The sequence below is a fragment of the Miscanthus floridulus genome, chromosome 14, assembly GCF_019320115.1.
Source record: "Miscanthus floridulus cultivar M001 chromosome 14, ASM1932011v1, whole genome shotgun sequence".
Classification (NCBI taxonomy): domain Eukaryota; kingdom Viridiplantae; phylum Streptophyta; class Magnoliopsida; order Poales; family Poaceae; genus Miscanthus; species Miscanthus floridulus.
In genome coordinates, this window is record NC_089593.1 from 69,667,399 (window position 1) to 69,689,884 (window position 22,486).

Sequence of the window (22,486 nt, forward strand, 5' to 3'; positions counted from 1 at the left end):
CCCTGTTTAATATTATGTATACATAGGATAGGATACAAACCACAATCTTCCTCTGAATGGCTGAAAGTTTTCTTAATAATATGTTGAGGTGCATGCATGCAACTAAATGTTACTACCTCCAGGCAAATAATATTATTCACTTTGCTTGTCTGAAAGGACAAGTTCTCCTGAATCGAGATAGTACACCGACGCCGGCGACCCTCCCGTGATAGCATTGAGCAGCCTTGGCACCGAAGGCACGTCAACCTCAGAGAGTCCCTCAAGAAACTGCACCACCTCGGCCATGGCCGGCCGATCAAGCTCGCTTTCCTGAATGCACCAGCACGCAACCTTGCAAACTCTTTCAACCTCCCCAAGATCCGCTTTGCCGTGCAAATTCGCATCCACCAGGCTTCCAACCGTCTCTCCACTCTGATGAAGCCTGCGTGCAACTTGCAGAGGGAAAAATTCTGAGTAGTCGCCATCCTCAAGGTACACTTGGCTTGAGTTCCTCCTCCCAGATATCAGTTCAAACAAGACCATCCCATAGCTGTAAACGTCCACTTTCGATGTGACAGCTTCTCCGCTAATCCATTCGGGCGCAAGATATCCGATGGTTCCTCTCATCGTAGTTATTACATGGCTAAATTCTCTTCCCAAGACCTTTGCCATCCCAAAATCAGCAATCTTAGGTACGAACGACGCGTCGAGAAGTATGTTCTCTGGCTTGATGTCACAGTGTATGATACAATCCCGACAACCGGTGTGCAAGTAGGCCAAGCCTCTGGCAACTCCAACGGCTATTTGGTACCTGAGGTTCCAAGCCAAAACTATATCACTGGCCTTTTTGAACAAAAGAACATCAAGTGAGTGCTTTGGCATGTACTCGTACACAAGCATCCTCTTGTCGCCTTCGCAACAAAACCCGATCAGTTTAACTAGATTGATGTGCTGGATGATTCCGATCGAACTCACTTCTGCTCTGAATTGCTTCTCTCCTTGATGGTTGCCGTCGAGCCTCTTCACTGCCACCAAGGTGAATAAGTCACTCAGATTTAGGTACCCCTTGAACACGGAGCCGAAACTTCCTCCCCCTAACTTTTCAGAGAAGTTTTTAGTCGCACGCTGCAAATCGGCGTATCGAAATGCAGTGACCCCAATGCCGCCTTGAGCAATGCCCGGTATGCGACTGCGAGCAAACCGCTTCCCTTTTCTCCTGCAGATTATCAGAGCAAGCACCATGAGCCCGAAGACCGCAGCGCTTGAACCAATGGCAGCACCAATGTCAATTCCGCTGTTCTTCTTCTTCCTCGCCGCACTTGGATCGTCTTTTGCAGCAAGGCGGATGTAAAGCATCTCCCCATTGCCATCATCAGAACCATCAGACTGTTGTTTTACATTGGTCAATTTGCCATGCCAGACAGAGCAGCCTCCTTCCCAATAGGAATACGCGGTGCAGGAGCAGCTGCCCAAGCAGACCTGTGAGCAATGATCTCCACTCGTTGCAGCCTGCACTGTCTCTGCGCCATGGGGCAACCTGACGCGTTGCACGGCGTAGAACTTATCCGTGGGACCTGCAGTCTTGTCGTCGCCGCTTCCACAGTCTAATGGAGTGTTCCTCATGCACCCGTCTCTCCTGTCCTCCAGCTCCCAGTCCTTGGGCGAGCTAATAGAGAAACCCTTCATGCAGCTGCAGATTGGATCGGCAGTGTCGTTGCAGACCGTGAAAGGTCCACACGTCGCGTAGGTGTCACACTGATGCACAGGCTGCCTGTAATGTATCAACCAGTCCTGCAAGCCGTCCATCCACACACCCACGAAGGCCTGGCCAGACACACCCAGCTTCGTGAGCACCATTCGCGTGTTGTTATGCAGCGTGTACGTGAGGTAAACCTCCTGGTCGTTGTTGACGAACTTGAAAGTCGGCATGACTGCTCCGATCATCTCCGGTACCAAGCTGAAGTACTGCCCGGTCCACTGCCCGGTGGACACGATTTCCACGGTGGAGTTCCACACGAGGCGCCCAACCCCGTCGCGTTCGAACCCCAGAGTGTAGAGGCCGGGAGCCTGGTCGATCAGGCTCTTCCTCGAGACGAGGCGGCGGTCGAGGCCGGTCACCTTGTTCCAGCCGATCTTGGCGCCGGCGAAGAAGTGGTCCGTCGGGTAGTCGAAGCTCTGCCAGAAGACGTCGGACGAGTTGGAGGAGCTTCGGAGGACGAGGTTGCCGTCGTTGAGGAGAACGGCGACGGTGTCGTTGGTGGTGGTGATGGCGCGGGTGGACCAGATGACGGACTTGGTGGCCTGGTCCAGGATGACCAGGTTGCCGTCGCCGGAGATGGCGAGCTCGGGTGAGGAGGGGTCGACCACGGGGCTGTCGCCGTTGGCGCTCCAGAGTGGGGTCAGCTTGGGGACCTTGTTGAACCATATGCCGAGGTACGTGTTGGGGTTGCTAGTGGTGTGGCGGAAGGGTGTGCTGTCCGGCTTGAAGAAGCCCAGCGCGAACTTGCTGTTGTTGGAGACGAGCCTGCTGCTGCTGCCGACGAGCCCGTTGCCGGGTGACACCGTGTCCGTGGCGGCGGAGCAGGACGCCTGCAGGGAGAGGAGTCCAAGAAGGACGACGACGTGAAGGAGAGGCATGGTTTTGGCGAACCGAACCGAGGAATGAACGAGGGGAAGCGTGGTGATGTGTGCAGAATGGCAGGAAAAGAGTAGTTTTGGACTGTCACGACCGCTCAGCTCAGTCCAGCTCACAGGTACAGTAACGTGATGATGTGCGTGGGTGCACATCTCAATCAGTCTGCTGTTGGCGGAGCCGGACCCTATCGGCGACGTGGCCCAGCCGAAGCACCCGAGATTAGCGCCCGTCAGCGTCGGACAAGACAGAAAAAAGTCACTGCAGCTTGGCTTGTTTAATTGGGTCAAGCACAGTGGCAAAGAGACCTACTCATGCGGCTATGCAGTAACGTGCCAGTGGCACTAGCAACTAGCAGGTGATAACCCAATGTGCTAACAACTAAGAACGTTTGAGTCGATAGATTCTACACAATTGCATTCACCTAGTAGTAGCATTGTGTTTGAGTGATTGATGATTGTCTGGTATCCTTTGCTGAAGTATATGATATATGTGACTATATGGGTTCTTTCTTTCTTTCTTTCTTTTTTTGCATGTTTTTAGTTTAGGTCATGTATATATATTACTTCGCCCCAGCTAAAAAAGTTTTCTGGCTCCGTCATCAAGTCTTCTCTTGTCGTATCATCGTCGTGAAACCTCAATGTTTGGGGGAATGAGAATTTTGTCTTGTATGAGAATCTAAGCGAAAACTTTGTATTTTTTTTTCTGTATGTGCTTTTTCTGTGCTCAGGTATTTCTCTAGCCCTCAGCACTCGAATTTGACACCATTCGATCCATACGCTGGCTTCTCTGTCCCATCCGATGATGTGTCCCGGCCGCTGCATGTTGTTTTCTTTTTTATTATTATTTTGCTGTTTTGTGGGCCCTAACTGTTAATGTGGCACTACTTTTACCTGCTGGGTCTTTCAATTCGAAGCGTCTCGGTTGTCCGGCCATTTTGTATTCTGCGTCGTCGCCGATGCTACCGAGGTGAGGTCAAGCGATTTCAGGGTCGCTGCGATTTTTGCCCCATCTCTTATTTGAATCCGTGAATCTCTTCTTTGATTTGATTACGTCTGATCTGCTTTGGCTGAGTAGTTCCAAATTATATCTTATTATAGCATATTTTACTATTCATGTTTGCGGCGTAAGTTTTATGTTCAATTGGTGTAAATTGTTTGTTCATTATTGAGAATGCTCATTGGATTACATGAACAGTTATCTGTTTAATTTTTGTTGTTATTTGTTTGTATGTTTTATTTGGTTTCCTTTGAAATATTCCAATTTGGCTTCCATAGAAAAAATTGAATTTTTTGATTATTTTTTGTATTTATTTGAAATGTTTTATTTGGTTCATTAGATCTGTATCCCATGATCATGACAATCGAGTGTTTCATGGATCAGAAACACTCAATTTTTGTTTTTTTCTCAATCTGGTGTTTAGGTGGCATCCAACACTCGGGTGTTAGACGCCATTAAAACAACCAAGTGGTGAGTAGACATATTCTTTTAAATTGTCCAAACTGATGTCCAGAATAGAAAGAGAGAGTTGAGGCAGTCACTCAAAACACTGCGGCCACACCAATGCCCACGCTAGAAAAACTGGGAGCGGCACAACTACTTGCCACGGTGCTATCTTCGTTAGAAATTGTCTCTTACACCATGAGTCACAAATGCTAAGGGATGAAGACGAGGAATGAGGAGCGGGTTTACATCTTTTTTAATATATTCTACCAACCAGCTGGGGGTGACTGCCACGTGTCGCACGTCGTCCGTTGCAGCTCACACCCCCCCCCCCCGCCCGCGCTTCAGCTCGCCTGTGGATGCAGGATGGTTTCCATGTGGTAGAGAGCCGACGGTGGTGGCGCAGTCGGTTTGTAGACGGGCAGGGAAGTCACGCCCGGTGCCACCAAGCCTCGTCGGCCTGTGCTCCCACATGTTTGTCCACGGATCACGTCGCGACGCAATGCCATTTCCCCTCACGCTGTCTACATCGTAGGAGCACGGAGCACTGCCATAGGGCATGCAAGCGTGGAAGATCGCCATCCAGGGCCTCGTTGCAGTTGGGAAGGCGATGGGGCACGGGGGCTCCGCCGGTTCCTTGCTCGCCGGCCTCCAAGCCCTTCGTCATCTGTCGTACCATCTCAGGGCGGTGATGTTCCACCGGCCGTGAGATGTTCACGCTTCTAATCTGCCCGCGCGACGTGCCTTCTACACGGGGGGAGTCTAGCTATGCCCACTCTCCATTACCGGTAGTGCCGTTGTGTTCACCTCCTCTGTCGCCTATGTTGGGAGATGCTGCTCGGTGACCAGCCTCCAAGATAGTAGTCATACCGCATTCGTCGGCGATTGATGTGGCAGAGGAGGTACTGTCTCTAGCATTGGTCGTGCTTATCGGCGAAAACCGTCCTGCTATTTCACCGGCGGAGGTATGGATCGAGCCACCTCATGGATGCTACCATGCGCTAGAGGACTTTATCTGCGAGGATCTGATGGACGTTCTCCATGCTCCATCTCCGAGGTGTGGAAGCATTGGTGTTGTCAGTCCATGGCTTCCATGGGCTCGCTTTGCTTCAAGGTGCTAATCGGCATGAATGGGATCCCCTTCCAGGCTTCAAGGTGGCGGCATTGCGTCAGACCCTGTGCTGGGCCTGGGGTGAGGCCTGACCTTTTAGGAAAGTAACGGTTCAATCCTAGTTGACAAGTTCAACTGCTCGCTTTGCTACGAACATGATTCGTGGCCCAACGCAGGTAAGAGCAAGTACATTGCTACACATCAGCGGTCTCATACTCCATCTCATGCAGTGACACGTAAGATTTTTGATGATGTGGAAAAAAAGAGAGAAGGGAGAGAGAAAAAGGTCGTTGTTTCGCGAAACAACCGCCTCATGAGCTAAAATTTAGGATTACGAGACAACTATTGTACCATTGTATGAGCTGTTGTTGCCACTGTTTAGGAAAGAGAGAACGAAGAACGTCGACGGTGTCGTTGGTGGTGGTGATCGAGCGGGTGGACCAGATGACGGACTTGGTGGCCTGGTCCAGGATGACCAAGTTGCCATCGCTAAAAATGGAGAGCTCGGGTGAGGCGGAGTCGACCACGGGGCTATCGCCGTTGGCGCTCCAGAGTGGGGTCAGCTTGGGGACCCTATTGAACCATATGCCGAGGTACGTGTTGGGGTTGCTGGCGGTGTGGCGGAAGGGTGTGCTGTCCGGCTTGAAGAACTTGCTGTTGTTGGAGACGAGCCTCCTGTTGCTGCTGCCGACGAGCCCGTTGCCGGGTGACACCATGTCAGTGGCAACGGAGCAGGACGCCTGCAGGGAGTTGAGTCCAAGAAGGATGACTGCGTGAAGGAGAGGCATGGTTAGCGAACCCAATCGATCCAGGAATGAACGAGGAGAAGCGTGGTGGGTGACAAAGAATCGCAGGAACAGGATTGAATGCAATAATGCTAGTATACTGCTCCCTCCATTCCAAATTATTGGATGTTTTGGCTTTCATAGATATACACTATATCTAGATGCATAGTAAAATCAATGTATTTAGAAAAGCCAAAATGTCTTATAATTTAGAACGGATTTAGTACTAGCTGGCCCAGTTGTTTTGGAGTGTCACGACCGCTGCTCAGTCCAGCACTAAAGCTCGCAGGTCAACGTGATGATTTGCCGTGTGCGTGGGTGCACATCTCAATCAGTTTGTATCATCAAATGATATATTCTCTTGTCGTATCATCGCCGTCAAACCTCAATGACCTTTGTAGACGATGCCGAGACTATACAGTAAGAAAGGTTGTTTGCTTTTGAAGGACCGGAAACGACGACCAGAAGGAGTGGATGGGATCCTCAAATTTCTTTCAAAATATTTGGTCACTATCCCAAAATCAAATCCCAAAAGAGAACGCACACAAGAATGATATGTTCACGAGCAACTGATGGTTGAGTACATCTGGTGATGAGCAAGAAGTGCTTTGGCACAATCGAGAACCGATGGAACCAAACCCCCGAAAGAACGAGTGAAAAATAGCACACACTGTGCAGTGGCGGACTGTCCGGGCTGCGTCGGCGGACTGTCCGTAGCTTCTCTATTGGACTATCTGGGACAGGGGGTCGGACTGTCCGCCGGTCACTTGCCCGAAAACACAGTGACTGAAAATAGTTCTGGACTCGACTGTCCGCAGTCTGGGCTCAGACTGTCCGCGGTTCAAAAGACAGAAAATAGAGGCAGCAAAACAGGTTATGGACTCGAATTCACAGCGAGTTACGGACTGTCCGTAGGCTGGCAGCGGACTGTTCGCGACCTGAGCTCCGAGCAGAGTAGTCGCTCCCCTGTGCTCGGCCTCAACTCACAGCATGTTCTCGGTTCACTGGCGGACTGTCCGTGGGTCGCGTTCTAGCAACCCGAAAAATCACCTCAAACACAAGATCGCCCTGATTTGTGGCTGATTCAAAACCAACTGCCACCAAATTTGGACCAAAAGAACAGGAAGAACACCAGACACAATCTTCACAAACTGAATCTCGGAGGACACAAGGTGGTTAGGGCCACTGTTTCCCGCTGCCAAAATGAGTTCTTGCACAAATCACATGAATTTGTGGACCTCTCTCACTAGAACCCTAAGGGGGGCTAAGTGAAGGAAGGAAAATGGTAAAATGAAAGAGCTGAGGGAGATGGGGACTCCCTCATCCTATTTAACAGGGCTATTACACAATCCCCGTTTTCCCCTTAGATATTTTGAGTCGAACCACATAACCCGAGGGCGTTATGGTCCAACCCGAGGTAATCTTCATCTGACGACCACTGCATCATGAGAAAGCTTTGCCTCAACGTGAACTCCTCGATGCCGCCACGTGTCGTCCGTTCCTTCTCGGAACCTTCGCCCGGGTTTTGAGGCCCAAACCCGTAAACCCGTCCACCAATGGTTTTGAGGCCCAAACCACCAAAATGCACCGATGGTTTTGAGGACGAAACCACCAAACCCCTGATGTCGACGCGTGTCCGACCTCCGCCAAGCTTGACGCCTTCGCCTTCCTTCTTGACTTGACCCACTGGCCTCCGCCAAGTGCCACGACGCCATCATCCTCCATCTTGACTTGATCAACGCCGTCTTCATCACCCATGTACACTTGCGCTTGTCGATGTCCCAGATGTCAGCCACCGCGTCTGGTCACCCGGCCTCCTGATCCCTTGGTCCAAGCCTCACGTCCACCATTTAGTGCTCCCGGTCCGTCGACACGACATGTCTCTACTTGACCTTCACCTTGTCGTCGACCACCATCTCCGAGCTCCACACCTGCACACCACAAGCCAAGAGACATGTCGCACAACCCAACTCACGCCATGGTTAGTCACCAACTCAACCTAGGTCATGGATCATGTTGACAATCACTCATCACAAAACGAACTACAAGGGTACATATCAACCTTGTATTCACCATCTCCCCTTGATGAGTGCATTGTCAACACCAACACAAGAACAGCTTGAGCAAAAGAAAAAGAAGAAGATGAGAAAACAAAGAGCTCACCCAAATGACCAAAAGCCAAAACGGGGTCATTTGAAATGAGCAAAAACTTGGTTCCCAAAGACATGGGCAATGGCTCGACGCAACCAAGTAAAACACAACTAGCCCTCAAGCCCTTGAAGTGTGATCTCTCTCTCGAAGTTGTGTGCTATTTCTCCTCCTTGTTGACACATGCACTTATCAAGCTAAAACCCAAAGACTGCAACTCCCCTTCAAAACATGCTATGAATGCAAAAGATGCAGAAATGCAAAAGCTTCAGGAGTATATTAAGCAAATTAAAAAGATGCTCTAGCTGGTGCTGTTATGTGCGTGCAGCATCAAGTACAAGTGCAAGCAAATGCTCAAACTGATCAAGTGAAACAAAATATGGCATTGAATCAATTTTGAGCAATAGCAAGAAGGGGCTCACTACTAAAAGTAGCACATAGCAGGTATAAGCTGGAAATCAACCTAGTGCTAACAAGTGTATACAAGGTGAACTACCCCAAACAACGGTCACACATCATGTCAAAGACGAACCTAAGACTTGTGTTTTCATTAAATTTTAATTTTACTGGAGTTTGCAGCGTGACACAAGAATTAGTCAAAACATGTGTGTGCGAGAGGTTATCTGTACCGTCAGGCCTAACTTAGCAACCATGCCAAGCCTATGTCATAGACAATCAGAAGCTTAAGACAATGGTTTTGGCATCCACTACAAAGCTCAAGTTCATCCAAATGTGCAATTGGAAGCAGTCTCGATACCTTGACGTAGGATAGTACAGACCCATCTCGATCTTTTCTCATCACTTAGCTTGATTTTCAAATTTTAGCACAAGAATCTCTATGTTATCCAAGCAAGTGAGTAACTCAAAGCATGAGACATAGCAACCTAGCATATAAGTGATAGCATCGGGGATCTCAACAAGTCCTACACATGCTAGGTGCCAACTCAGCGGTGAACAATTTTCATGTTTCAACAAGTTTTAATCAAGTTCACAGTTTGGAAAACAAACTTAGCTCATAACATGCATCAATTGATCAAAAGGAGCCTAAGCCAAAAGCACCATCATGTACAAGCATTACATCCTAAATAGAGCATAACTTCAATCTAATCACTATAGTCATGAAGCTCAGAATGCACTATAATACATGAATCATTTGCACCCAAACACCCTGAAATGGCTTACCTTGGGTGGTCGTCCGAATCACAACTCATAAGAAGTGTTCTTCATGAAAGCTCGAAGGAAAATACGATTGGAAACATGGCACGAGGTGTTGATCACTTTGGCCCAATATCTCCTAGGAGTCCTATGCTCATCGAGCATCGTCCTGGCCATCTCAACAAGGGTCCGATTCTTGTGCTCAACAACACCATTTTGCTGAGGAACATAAGGAGAGGAAAACTGATGCTCGAGGCCCAAAGAAGCACAAAAGGTTTCAAAATGAGTATTATTGAATTATGTGCCATTATCACTATGAATCGCTCTCATGGCATTCTTAGGAAACTCATTTTGCAACCGAAGAATCAAATCTCAAGCATGTGAAAAAGCCTCATCCTTACTCTCCATGAAAAACACCCAAGAGTAGCGAGAAAAGTCGTCCACGATCACTAGAACGTACCACTTCCCACCATCTGACCGAACCCAAGCTAGACCAACTGTGTCCATGTAAAGTAGCTCGCCGGGTTCCTTGGTCATGACTTGGTTCACAGGTGGGTGAGAAGCGGCAACCATCTTCCCGTGATGACAAGGGTGGCAGACCAAATCCTTCTCAAATTTTAACTTGGGCAATCCTCGGATTAAGTCAAGTGAGCTCAACCTAGCTAGTAAGTCAAAGCTCAAGTGACCTAGTCTCCTATGCCACTTCCAAAGCTCAGAGGAGGATCTGGCCGCCAAACATCGAGAAGAGCCAAAGGAGTGAGAAAAATCAGCTCGAAAGACAACCAAAAGAGACAATCTGGCAAACACTCGAGACAAGTCGGTCTTAAAGCACACTTCAAAGCCATCCTAAAGGAGTTGCAAAACTAAAAGCAGATTAAAATGCAAATTCAAAACCAAAGCAACATCCCTCAAGACAAAACTCTCGTTGACCCGAATGGTCCCACGAGAAAGCACCTTACCTTTTCTATTGTCCCCGAATGTGATGTACTCCTTGCATTGCATGGGGTCAAGGCTAGAGAACTATTTTGAACTTCCGGTCATGTGGCACGAACAACCAGAATGAATGAGCCACGTGTTCTCTAGGCCTCCGTCCTGCATCAATAGAAGGACAAGGGATGAGCAAATGGCGCAACACTGGGGTTAGTAAACTGTGAAGGATACCAGTGTTGGCTCATTTACCCAGAAAAAGTATTAGGAAAAACACCAAACATGCCATGTCCCATTTGAGGAAAGCGGGCACCACGTGGGGGAAAACGTGGTCTGCTAGAGCTATGGGACTGAAAACTAAAGCCACCGCCACGGGGTCCAAAGTCATATTGACCATGATCTGAATCACGTCGGGCACGACCATCGCGTGGTTTCACAACCTGAGGCCTAGCATCTTGAGGCATTGCACCTCTTGGCCTAGCACTGTGCCTCTGAACAGGCAGCACATGTACGCCATGGGGCAGGCAGTACATGTTTTAGTTGTTCAACTCGTACTCTCACCACTCATCTCTCTTCCTCCTAAAACAGAACTCAGCAAGGTGACCATCCCTATGGCAGTAGTCACAGTGATACCTCACCTCTATCTTGGGTGGTTGTTGGCTCACTCTCTTGTGGGTATGGTTCACTCTTGGTGGTTTTTTAGCTTTAGGAAGGGGATCCTCAGAGATGTTTGGTAGAGTGTCAAGTGGGTTCTTAAGATGGTTAGGTTTTGGAACCCAAACTTGTTTCTGGGTTGGAGCTTTGGAGGTTCTTCAAACAGCCCATCTTTGACAATAGGCTCATTGGGCTTAGGTGGAGTGATTTTGATCAACTTGGGAGTAGTGAAAGGTTTCTCACTTGGGTTCAAACCACTGAACTCACCGACCTTGCCATAGACATTTTCACCCTTCCCACCTAAAGCAAAGCCTACACCCAATGCACTAGTTCCCCACCTGAACTGGCTCATCATCATGCCCAACTGGGCTCATTGCAAGACACCCATCTTCAAGATGGGCCGAAGGTATGTGTTGTCTTCCTCGGTTCTCATCTTGTCATGTCTGTAGGACTCAAGCTCCTAGCACCAAGCTCTCACAACGCGCACACTTAGCAGCATCTGTGCTATCTGAACTGGCCATCTCAAGAGCAGAGATCTTGGCATTCTTCTCTACCAGCTCAGATTGCAAGCCCGAGCAGGACTTGCACGCACCCAACAAGCCAGACCTAGACTTCAGCTCATCATTCTCATCAAGCAAAGCAACATACTTGGATTGCAAATCAGTAAGGTTGGACATGTGAACAGCACACTCATCGCACTCAACCTCATCTGACACTACTACAGCAACCTTCTTAGCTTCCTCAAGCTCCTTCAACATGATTTCTAGCTTGTCCTTAAACTCTTTCCTCTCACGAGCAGCAAGCTTTAACATCTTATCTTGGCTCATCAAAGTGTCGTTCATGATATCAAGCTCAGCAACAAGACTATCGACGGAAGGTGTTACCTCAGTAGTGTCGTCGTCGACAGGGAACCAAGTCCTTGTTGGCCTTCACCTCGGCATCGATAGCCATAGTGCAGAACCCTCCGTGAGTGGAACCGGCGATGAAGCAGAGCCCGGTCAGCTTGTCCTCGTGCTTCCTCTTGGACTCATCGTCACTCGAGGAAGAAGAGCGATCATCATCGGTGTCGTTGTCGAGGTCGCTGAGGGATGCAAGGAAGGCATGCTCTTGGGCCTTGGTCTTCTTGAAGTACTTCTTCTTGAGCACCTCCTTGTCAAATCCTTCTTTTGACTTGTGCTTGGAGGTGTACTCGCGCTTGTCCTTACGCTTGCTGGAGTCGTACTTGTCGGAGGAGTTCTTGTTCTTCTTGGGGCAGTGGGCAACAAAGTGGTTGGAGTCTCCATAGCCGTAGCATCCTTCCTTTGGACCCCAGCACGCCGATGGTTCAAGCGGTTGTTATGAAACCACGAAAACCGGCTGATGACCAACGCTAGCTCATCGTCCCCAAGAGCCTCCAACTGCTCCTCTGTGACAGACACCAAAGAAGACAAGGCAAACGATATCTGTGAAGAGTTAGCTAAATAACTTGAGCCATTACCTGATACCAAAGCCATAGTCGGTGCAGAGGGGTTCTTGATCTTCGCTTGGGTCTGGTAGTTGATCTTGGTGGACTTGAGCTTGCTGAAAAGCTCATCCACAGTGAGGGTGTCGTAGTTCGCGGACTCAATGATAGCGGACACCTTCACATCCCATACCTTCTAATATAGGGCATATAGTAACTTGAGAGCCCTCTCATGATCATCATAAGGTAACTGAGCCTTGTTTGCTCGCATCTTGTTTACAATTGGTCTAAAGCAAGAAAACATGGCATCGATGGACTCGCTATCCAACTGAGAGAAGTTCTTGTACTCACGCTTGTACGTCTCGAAGAGTTTGGTTTTGACCTGAACTGGTTCTCTCATGATAGCTTTGAAGCCTCACCTAGATCTCCCGAGCAGTCACACAATCGAAGACTCTCTCGAACTTCGAAAGAAAAAACTTGAGAAAAGAACACTATGAGCTCTACTATTTGCGTTGTGCCGATCCTTTTGTTCTTGAGTGGTATGGGCACAAGGTTCAAGCACAATGTAAGTAGTATCCTCGCAAATCTTCCTAGACAAGCCAATCGATCCCCTGAAGATGCACGGACATGCGGATCTTCCAATAGGGGTAGTTTGTTCCATCGAAGAACTGGTGGTTTGCCGGAACCACGCTCCATGCTGTCTTCGTGGATCACTGACCGATTAAGGTGGAATGATCCTTAACCTGCTCCGATACCAATTGAAGGACTGGAAACGGCGACTAGAGGGGGGTGAATGGGAGCCTCAAATTTCTTTTAATATATTTGGCCACTGTCCCAAAATCAAATCCCAAAAGCGAACGCACACAAGAACAATATGTTCACGAGCAACTGGTGGTTGAGTATCTCTAGTGATGACAAGAAGTACTTTGGAACAATCGTGAACCGATGGAAACAAACCCCCGAAAGAACGAGTGAAAAACAGCAAACACTGTGCAGTGGTGGACTGTCCGTGGCTTCTCTACTAGACTATCCGGGACAGGGGGTCGGACTGTCTGCCGGTCACTTGACCAAAAACACAGTGACTGAAAATAGTTTTGGACTCGACTGTGTCTTGAGCGGCGGACCGTCCGTAGTCTGGGCTCGAACTGTCCGCGAGGATCTGATGGACGTTCTCCATGCTCCATCTCCAAGGTGTGGAAGCGTTGGTGTTGTCAGTCCATGGCTTCCACGGGCTCGCTTTGCTTCAAGGTGCTAATCGGCATGAATGGGATCCCCTTCCAGGCTTAGGGGATTTCGATGGCGGAACGCATCCTAGGATTGTCGTGTGCGTAGCTGGCACCGACGACAATTGAGCAAGAAGACGTCAGCAAGTACTTCATCGCGGCATGGTGTATCCACCCAGACCCTAGACCTAATTCCACAAGAGAAGATCATGGCCATCCTATGAGCCGAAGGTGCCTTTCGTGATCGAGCCACCGCTGTTCTTCAGGCGCCATTAAGTGATTCATGCTGAGCTCCAGGCGCTGCGCTACTTGGTGCGGCCTCAGGTCATCAAAGTACAGGATTATATTGGCGCATGCCGCCATCATCCTCTAAAGATGAGCGGCCTAACCCCAGCGACGACAATGACTATCCGAACTAGCCAGATTGTGGCAACCGCTGCCGTTCGACGCCATGGCCGAAGAAATTCAGGTTCGGTGGCGGTGAGGGATGGGACGGCGGCGTAGGTGGCGGCGTTGCGTCAGGACCCCGTGCTGGGCCTAGGGTGAGGCCCGACCTTTTAGGAAAGTAACGGTTCAATCCTGATTGGCAAGTTCAACTGCTCGCTTCGCTACTGAACGTGATTCATGGCCCAACGCAGGTAAGAGTACATTGCTACACATCATCGGTCTCATACCTCTGTCTCATGCGGTGACACGTAAAGATTTTTGATGATGTGGAGAAAAGAGAGAAGGGAGAGAGAAAAAGGTCATTGTTTCGCGAAACAACCGCCTCATGAGCTAAAATTTAGGATTACGAGACAACTATTGTACCATTGTATGAGCTGTTGTTGCCATTGTTTAGGAAAGAGAGAACAGGAGAACGGCGACGGTGTCGTTGGTGGTGGTGATGGCGCGGGTGGACCAGATGACGGACTTGGTGGCCTGGTCCTAGGATGACCAGGTTGCCGTCGCCGGAGATGGAGAGCTCGGGTGAGGCGGGGTCGACCATGGGGCTATCGCCGTGGCGCTCCAGAGTGGGGTCATGCTTGGGGACCTTGTTGAACCATATGCCGAGGTACGTGTTGGGGTGCTGGTGGTGTGGCGGAAGGGTGTGCTGTTCGGCTTGAAGAACTTGCTGTTGTTGGAGACGAGCCTCCTGCTGCTGCTGCCACGATGGCCCATTGCCGAGTGACACCATGTCAGTGGCGGCGGAGCAGGACGTCTAGCAGGGAGACGAGTCCAAGAAGGACGACTGACGTGAAGGAGAGGCATGGTTAGCGAACCCAACCGATCCAGGAATGAACGAGGAGAAGCGTGGTGGGTGACAAAGAATCGTAGGAACAGGATTGAATGCAATAATGCTAGTATACTGCTCCCTCCATTCCAAATTATTGGATGTTTGGGCTTTTTTAGATACGTTGCATTTGCTATGCACATAGATATACACTATATCTAGATGCATAAAATCAATGTATTTAGAAAAGTCCAAAATGTCTTATAATTTAGAACGGATTTAGTACTAGCTGGCCCTAGTTGTTTTGGAGTGTCACGATCGCTGCTCAGTCCAGCACTAAAGGCTCGCAGGTCAACGTGATGATGTGCCGTGTGCGTGGGTGCACATCTCAATCAGTTTGTATCATCAAATGATATATTCTCTTGTCGTATCATCTGCCGTCAAACCTCAACGACCTTTGTAGCCGATGCTGAGACTGTACAGTAAGAAAGGTTGTTTGCTTTTGAAGGACCGGAAACGACGACCAGAAGGAGTGGATGGGATCCTCAAATTTCTTTCAAAAAATTTCAGTTATCAGCCGCCCCTGCAACCTGTTTTCCCTCCAAAAAATTTCAAATTCAAATTCACAATTTCAGATGTGACTACATAATTCATATAATTGAACACATTATATTCATAGGTCACAAACAACATAATGCATATATTCAGATCCACAATGTACACAAATGACATAACCCATATATTCAAAGTCCACAAACGACAAATCAAAACATATAATTAATCACCAGTCTAGTCCAGTCTAATCCAGAGAGTCCGATGATAACATTACATACACATGATTCACAAGTCCAGTCCACAAAGTCCGATAACATTAAATACACATTGTTTTCAACGACCCATGCTTAGTCTTTCCCACTCACGAAGAGCCTGGTACCGAGGTTGACGTCCTAATAGAGACTCTAGTTCATGGTACAAACCTTTAACGTGTACAAGCTGGTCCATTATGAAGCTGCAAAGGTCCCCGACGAGCTCCAGAGGTTATCAGGGTCGAGTGGTGTTGCTCTAATTCATTTTTCTTGAGGCCACTATAAGAAAACTATGTTAGGTTTTGAATTTCATAACATATGAAGGGCCACTGCGAGCGAAGTAGTTCTAACTTACCTCACAGGGGTGTCTCCTGTATGCACCGATGTTACTCATGGTAGTGCACACGTAATATCCACAGTGTACACTCCTAGACTCTTGCTTGTGGCACTGTTCGCATATGAAATTGTTAAGTAATGGTTGTGTTAGCAATGCAATAGAAATACTAAAGTTACACTTACCGGCCACTTTGTTTTGATGTATAGGTTACTCTTCCTATCTAAATGATGCACGCCTCCAAGAGTGTTAACGTAGTACCTGTACGCCCTGTTCGAATGAATTTAACATATGCAAGTTATTAGTATCCAAAGGTCAATGTTACAATTATATATACAAATATATAAGGTAATGAGGATGGTTGAAATGTGTACATCTTGAGAATGCTTATGAAGTCTTTGTATCTCATCTCGTCGACATCCAATGGATCCATGACCCATTCCATGCCTAGCTTGAGATCGACGCCTATACAAATCTAGTGGTTGTTGCACGTATTTACTCATAGAAATAGATAAGCTCTTTCGCATCTACCAAAATAATGTGCATTTTTAATTTAAAGGACATAGTGGAACTTACTCGAAGTTGTAGGGAAGATATATAGGACTTTTGTCTTGCATTCTAAAGAAAGCTCTTGAAAGGTATGCTGCCACCTTATAGGACTCGTCCCTTATTCTTTTTTGCCGGATTTTCTCTTTCTCCTCAATGGTCTCTCTGGCGGCTAGGTTTTCGTCATCCTAGTTTCCACTTGCTGGGGTAAGTAAACAATGTCTGGGCTATTAATTGAGGGTCTAAGTACCCCGATCGCGCACTTGGCATTTGATTTGAAATGTGCACTTGCATTCTACAAATCAAGCTGTGGGTTAGTTATAAAGATGACAAGGACTTGCATTCTACAAATCAAATCAAGATGATAAGGACTTACAGGAACCATGTTTTGATGAGATTGGTTTCCATTTCTCCGAGGTGAAACATTGTCTGGATGTCATCAAATTTAAAGGCAATTTTTTCCTTTTGGGCCTCCAAATGTCTTGCTAGGGTACCTTGCTTCAATGACTTCTATGTCTGTTTAGAGAGCACACAAGTACCAATCATGAAACCTTCTCATTCCAAGTGGTAGGTACTGGATCGACCGGTAGGGTAGGAAAGGTTTGCCTCTTTCATATTCTTTCGGGCAATCCATTGGCCATTTGATGCACTCAACATTTACATAATTGACTTTGCTTGGTGCCTTGGCTTGAACTGGTTGCCGTTTGCTGGTGATGGCCTTCTTAGATCCTGCGACTTGAGTGACTCAGTTCTCAGGCTTGAACTGGTCATGGGCAAACCACTTGGCCGCATTCGTGACGTCTAGGATCGGCACATAGGTTCGCCTTTTGTACATTGGATGCAATTTTTGAATTCTGGCTCCTTGCGGGCACCTTCTTGTGCATGAACTTCTTCTGTAGGCACTTTTTGTTGTCATGAGGCCTCTTGTTGTGCATGTGTCGGTTCCTCTTGTAGTGAAGATTGTCGCACCTCATCATGCACATGCTCGCAACGAGGCGGTGATGATTGTGGCATCTCATGCACATGCTCGCTATGAGGCGACGAGGATTGTGGCATCTCATGCACATGCTTGCTACGAGGCGGTGAAGACTATGGCATCTCAGGCACCAGCTTAGTACAAGCGGTGAAGACCATGGCATCTCAGGCAAGTGGTGGTCAAGTATCTCCCCCTCCTCAACAACTCCCTCCAAATGTAACTGTAGTGCCACAGGCGGCGTACGAGCAGTCAATATGATGTCCCGTTTGTGCTAGAGGATGAACTGAATCATTACTTCTCCGAGTAACTCCAGTCCCTCGAGAGTTACGTGGTCTATCTTCCACTGTATGAATTCAGGCATCATGGTATGCACCTCGACCCTAGTGTAGTCCGGTGGGATCCTATTATTGTGATGCAAGCCGCCAGGAGGATGTGCCACACCCATTGCCACCTCCATTGTAGTGTTTTGCCTACTAATGAGAACCACCAAGGTGCAACTAGTTGGTTCCCGTATGCGATCGACGGGGATTGTGGCTGCAGTGGAACCTTGGCAGCTGGAAACTTCCGGAGGGCAGTCAACTATTGCCAGTTGTCCCGGTGGCACCATTACTGTCCGTGGCTTTGTAGACAGTCCTTGCTCCTCCAACACCTTCACAACTAGAGCCTTCACTTGGAGCTCCAGATTAGACTCTTGGTCTCTGCCATGTTTCTTGTACATGTCTCTGTCCTCTTCGAATCCATACTTCGATGTCGTTCTTTTCCCTATCCCCTTGACGCGGCCTGTGTACTCAGGGTTTCCCAAGGCAAGGCTAAGCTCATCCGTGGCCTGTGTACTCAGGGTTTCCCAAGGCAAGGCTAAGCTCGTCCCTCTCTCTGGAAGGCTTGAATGAGCCCTGCAGTTTCTCTTCACCATATTTTGCCTGTTCGGTCTGCGGGTTATCAAACTTAAGCACATTTGATGCTTCTAGATTCCTTCCTAGGATCCAGTGCTTTGCGCGCTTCGAAACCCCCTTCAAGTTGTATACCCCGGATTCGGCGGCCTCTTCCTCTATCTTCCTAAACTCAGCTTCCATCATATAGTAACCACCTGGACCTAGATGGTGGTGGTGCATGTTCCTCTTCGCCAGCTCCCTGTTACAAGCACTGAGGGCCAATGCCTCCGGTAAAGTCTTCTGAGCCACAAGATCCGCCCACATTCCATGAGTTATCTTGTTGTACTCATGAAAGGGAGTTAACCCCTTTTGAATGTATTTGACGTTGAGTTCCGACTTCCAACGTCGGAATGACTTCTACTAATTTTTGACCCTATCGCATCGCTTCGTCTTGCATCAAACGCAATTTTGATGCAATAGGTGGCTGCTATTGCATCAATTTTGCAAATCTGATGCAATAGGTGGTCATTATTGCATCGAGATGGAGTTGGAAACGAGACCATTTTCACAAAATTTAAACAAAATTACCAATTTTTTCAATAACCACGAGACCATTTGCACTAAAGCATTATTATTAATTTGACCAAAATTTTTTGAATTTTTTATTTTGTACGACATTAGGGGAAAATCCAAATTGGACATGAAAACGAGAAAAAGTTCATACATTTGTCAGATTACATGAGAAAATTTGTGTTAAAATGATGCACCAGGCTGCACGGAGGTCTAGCTTCGCCCCTCGATGGGCTCCTCTATCCGATCCTCCTGTTGCGCTCGCGCGACGACCACGCACGCAACGCAACGCAAAGGAATCGTACGTGAATCCTACCTGGTGACCTCTCAGGACCCATTCGCATAATTAATGGCATGTATATATCGTGCCATCGTCGTGACACCTCGTTTCATAGTCATGGTCCTCCTTGTCCTTACAACTGACGAGAGATTAGAGGTGGAGACACTCCACACCAACACATGCATGATGCGACAGACGGGGGGACGTACGGGAGCAATGCGTGAAACACCGTTTCGGTCTACTCGCGTAGTGTGTGTTCCCTTGTAATTTTTTGCGTGGATGGAGTAACAAAGTATAGGAGCACCAACTTCGTAAGCTGTTCGGCTAATAGTTTTTGCGGCTGATAAGCCAGCTGATGCTGTTTTGTTGTGAGAGAAAAATACGATATCATGGCTGATAAGTTCAAACGATGTTACCTTAGCCATCTCAGTTTGCCTCACTGAATATGATTGCTATCTGCATTCTGCCTCACTGAATGTAAACTCTGCCATTGGATAACGGCTATCTGAATCCGAATCGTGCAGTGTGAAAATAGCCCTCTAAATGTGAATAATGCAGTGGTGGAAATATCTCTCTGAAATATGTTCACGTGTGAAAGCTTCATTTACTCGTTTAAAAAAATTAAATTTTCGTTTCGAAAGCTTCATTTACAATGTTAAACAGCTCTGAAATGTGTCCATTTCATATCCTGTGAATATTGAAGATAATTAAAATATTTCCATCTACAGTTTTAATTTGCCATGTGACAATTCTAGTATAATACTAATATATATAATATCAAATGGCTACATAGTTCCATGACATACTTGATCACAACAAAGTGCAGAAATTAAATGCTACAGCTAGCTAGCCTATGAAACAGTGAAATAAAACTGTACATTGACAGTGCTTGTTTCGTACTCGGCTTCTGTTAATTAGTGTCACATCTTAGAAACAATGAGATGAAACTGGCCTTACAACAAAGGATCTAAGGACTCTTTTCTTTGGTCATGGTTGGGAATATGGAATCGGTGGTTTTGTTTGAAAGAAGAAAAAAACACTCTATCGTATAAGCATGGTGTATTTTAATAATTCCTTAAAAACGCAAGGTCAGGCTCCGTAAACTTGACGACGATTAGTTGAATCACGTGCTTGTCCATGGTACAAAAGTAGTATTAGTTATAATACTATATTACAATCATCTAAAATACTTTTAAGAATGACGGTGATCTTGTAACAAGGGTGTGGCTAGCATCCGAACGTCCGGACGCCTGCGCCTGCCCCGCCCTTGCGCCCACCCCGCATGTTGCTGAGTCTGACCGTATGCTGCACCTGCCTCGCCTGTCCCGAATGCAGCTGCAACTGTGCGCCTGCCCGCCTGCCCCCACATGCTACTGCACGTACGCACACAAGCCCGTGCCTATTGCTGCGCATTTCGCTTCGCTTCTATGTTGCGCGCCCATGCCTGTGCATGCAGGTGGGGACCACCTACACCTGTGCCCCCCGCCTGCTGCTGCGCCTGCTAATGAAAACACTCACAATATAAAGCACTTGCTGCAACATACGTCTGAAACAGGTGAAACATTTAAAATATACACTTGCAACATAAGTGTATATCTACTGCATCATATGCAACATCCAGATAATACACTTGCAACATACGTTTGAAATAGATAAAACATTTGAAATATACACTTGCAACATACGTGTATAGCCATTACAATATATGCAATATACAGATAAAAACACTTGCAACATACGTCTGAAACAGATGAAACATTTTAAAGCATACACTTGCAACATACGTGTATAGCCAATGCAACATATGCAACATCCAGATGAAACGACAGATGCAACATCCAAATGAAACACATGCAACATCCAGTTGCAACATACATCTAAAACACATGAAACATACATAGTTCGATGCCATGGAGTGGCGAAAAAATTTGGGCCAACACTCAGCTGCAAACAGTCAACCGTCTCGAAAGCAGCAAACGACGTATGCAGATGTGGGACTGCGCTCGTCTCACAAACAGGCAAGCGGCCTAGCCGGCCCTACAACTGGCTAAGCTGGTCGACCAAAGCAGCAACGCGGCAGGCAGCATGGGGCAGGGGCAGCTTGGGCTGGGCACAGACAACACAGAGGGAGAAAAAAGCATGACAGCAAGAACAGCAAGGCAACAGCGGACAGGGAGGCCTGCGACCCTGGGCGCGTGCGGCTAGGGGCTGGCAGGCTGGTCCAGTCAGCAGCGGACGGAGCAGATAGCCAATCCTCTCTATGTGGTCACGCGCATGCACTGTTCCCTACACGCCACATGCACCTCAAACGGGTAGCTGCACATGCTCCTATGCGCTGCCTGCAGGAAGGATGGGTGCGGGCCCGCATGACTATAAGTGGGCACCCCTGTTTTTTTTCTTGGGTGTCACACGCGTGGGGTTGGTCCATTTGTCCTCCCTGAACTAAGCATTACCCTGGTAACAATTGACAACGTGACAAAAAAGGAAATAATATGGTAGTCCTGCTCCTCGTAGAAAAATGCCTTACGTTTTTTGTCCGAAGAAACACTAGCTACATTTCAGAGGGTTGTCTTGCCGTAGGTGAAAAGTCGAAAGCATTTCATGTTTCTTCTGCTGAAAGCAAATGCTTTCGAGATATTCAGCAGAAGAATGAGCCCAGATTGTCCCCTCGATTTTCTGAGACTTCAATGTTTTGCCTCTGGCCCCAACGAACTACGGGAGAAACGCTCTTTGCCGAGTGCTCGGCGCTTTGCCGAGTGTCGAAACACGGGCACTCGGCAAAGAGGCAGTTTGCCGAGTGCCGCACTCGGCAAAGGCCGTCTTTGTTGAGTGCCAAACACTCGGCAAATGTCCTCTTTGCTGAGTGTCAGGCATTCGGCAAAGAATAACCCTCGGCAAAATACCTCAGGCGACGCCGGTGGCCCCTCCGTCATCCTTTGCCGAGTGCTGGCCGTTAGCACTCGGCAAACGTGCTGTCTTTGCCGAGTGTCTGGCCTAGCACTCGGCAAAGAGGTTCCTTTGCCGAGTGCCAATTCCGACACTCGGCAAAGTATTTTTATTTTTTATTTATTTTTGTTTTCAAATTTTTTCTGTGGTATTTATACAGTACCTTGAAGCACATGTTCCAATTTGGAACTTTTCTATGACTTTTTGGTATATTTTTTAAATTTTTTATGTTTACTTGAATTTTTCTCGAAAAAGTAAATTTAAACTGCACATGTTTCGTGATTATACAGTACCTTGAATCACATGTGGACATGTATGGGTTTTAGGCATCGTACGTCACAACTTGCTCGAAAACTTCTAAATTTTTTACCACAGCCTCTACATGCGATGACACGACACCTCGACAAGTTTCGTGATTTTCGGACTTCGTTTGCATTTTATATAA

The 22,486-nt window shown here is 47.7% G+C and overlaps 1 protein-coding gene across 1 annotated transcript; it reads right to left on the reverse strand.

The window, feature by feature from the left end:
* LOC136505456 (G-type lectin S-receptor-like serine/threonine-protein kinase At2g19130) lies at positions 1 to 2,643 on the reverse strand. Its single transcript, XM_066500609.1, has one exon. It carries the CDS (start codon positions 2,614 to 2,616, stop codon positions 133 to 135), a length of 2,484 nt encoding a protein of 827 aa, XP_066356706.1. The 5' UTR covers positions 2,617 to 2,643; the 3' UTR covers positions 1 to 132.
* Positions 2,644 to 22,486: the final 19,843 nt, after the last annotated feature.

Coding starts and splice junctions, on each gene's coding strand:
- LOC136505456 (XM_066500609.1), bottom strand. CDS start 2,616: ATGCCTCTCCTTCACGTCGTCGTCCTTCTTGGACTCCTCTCCCTGCAG.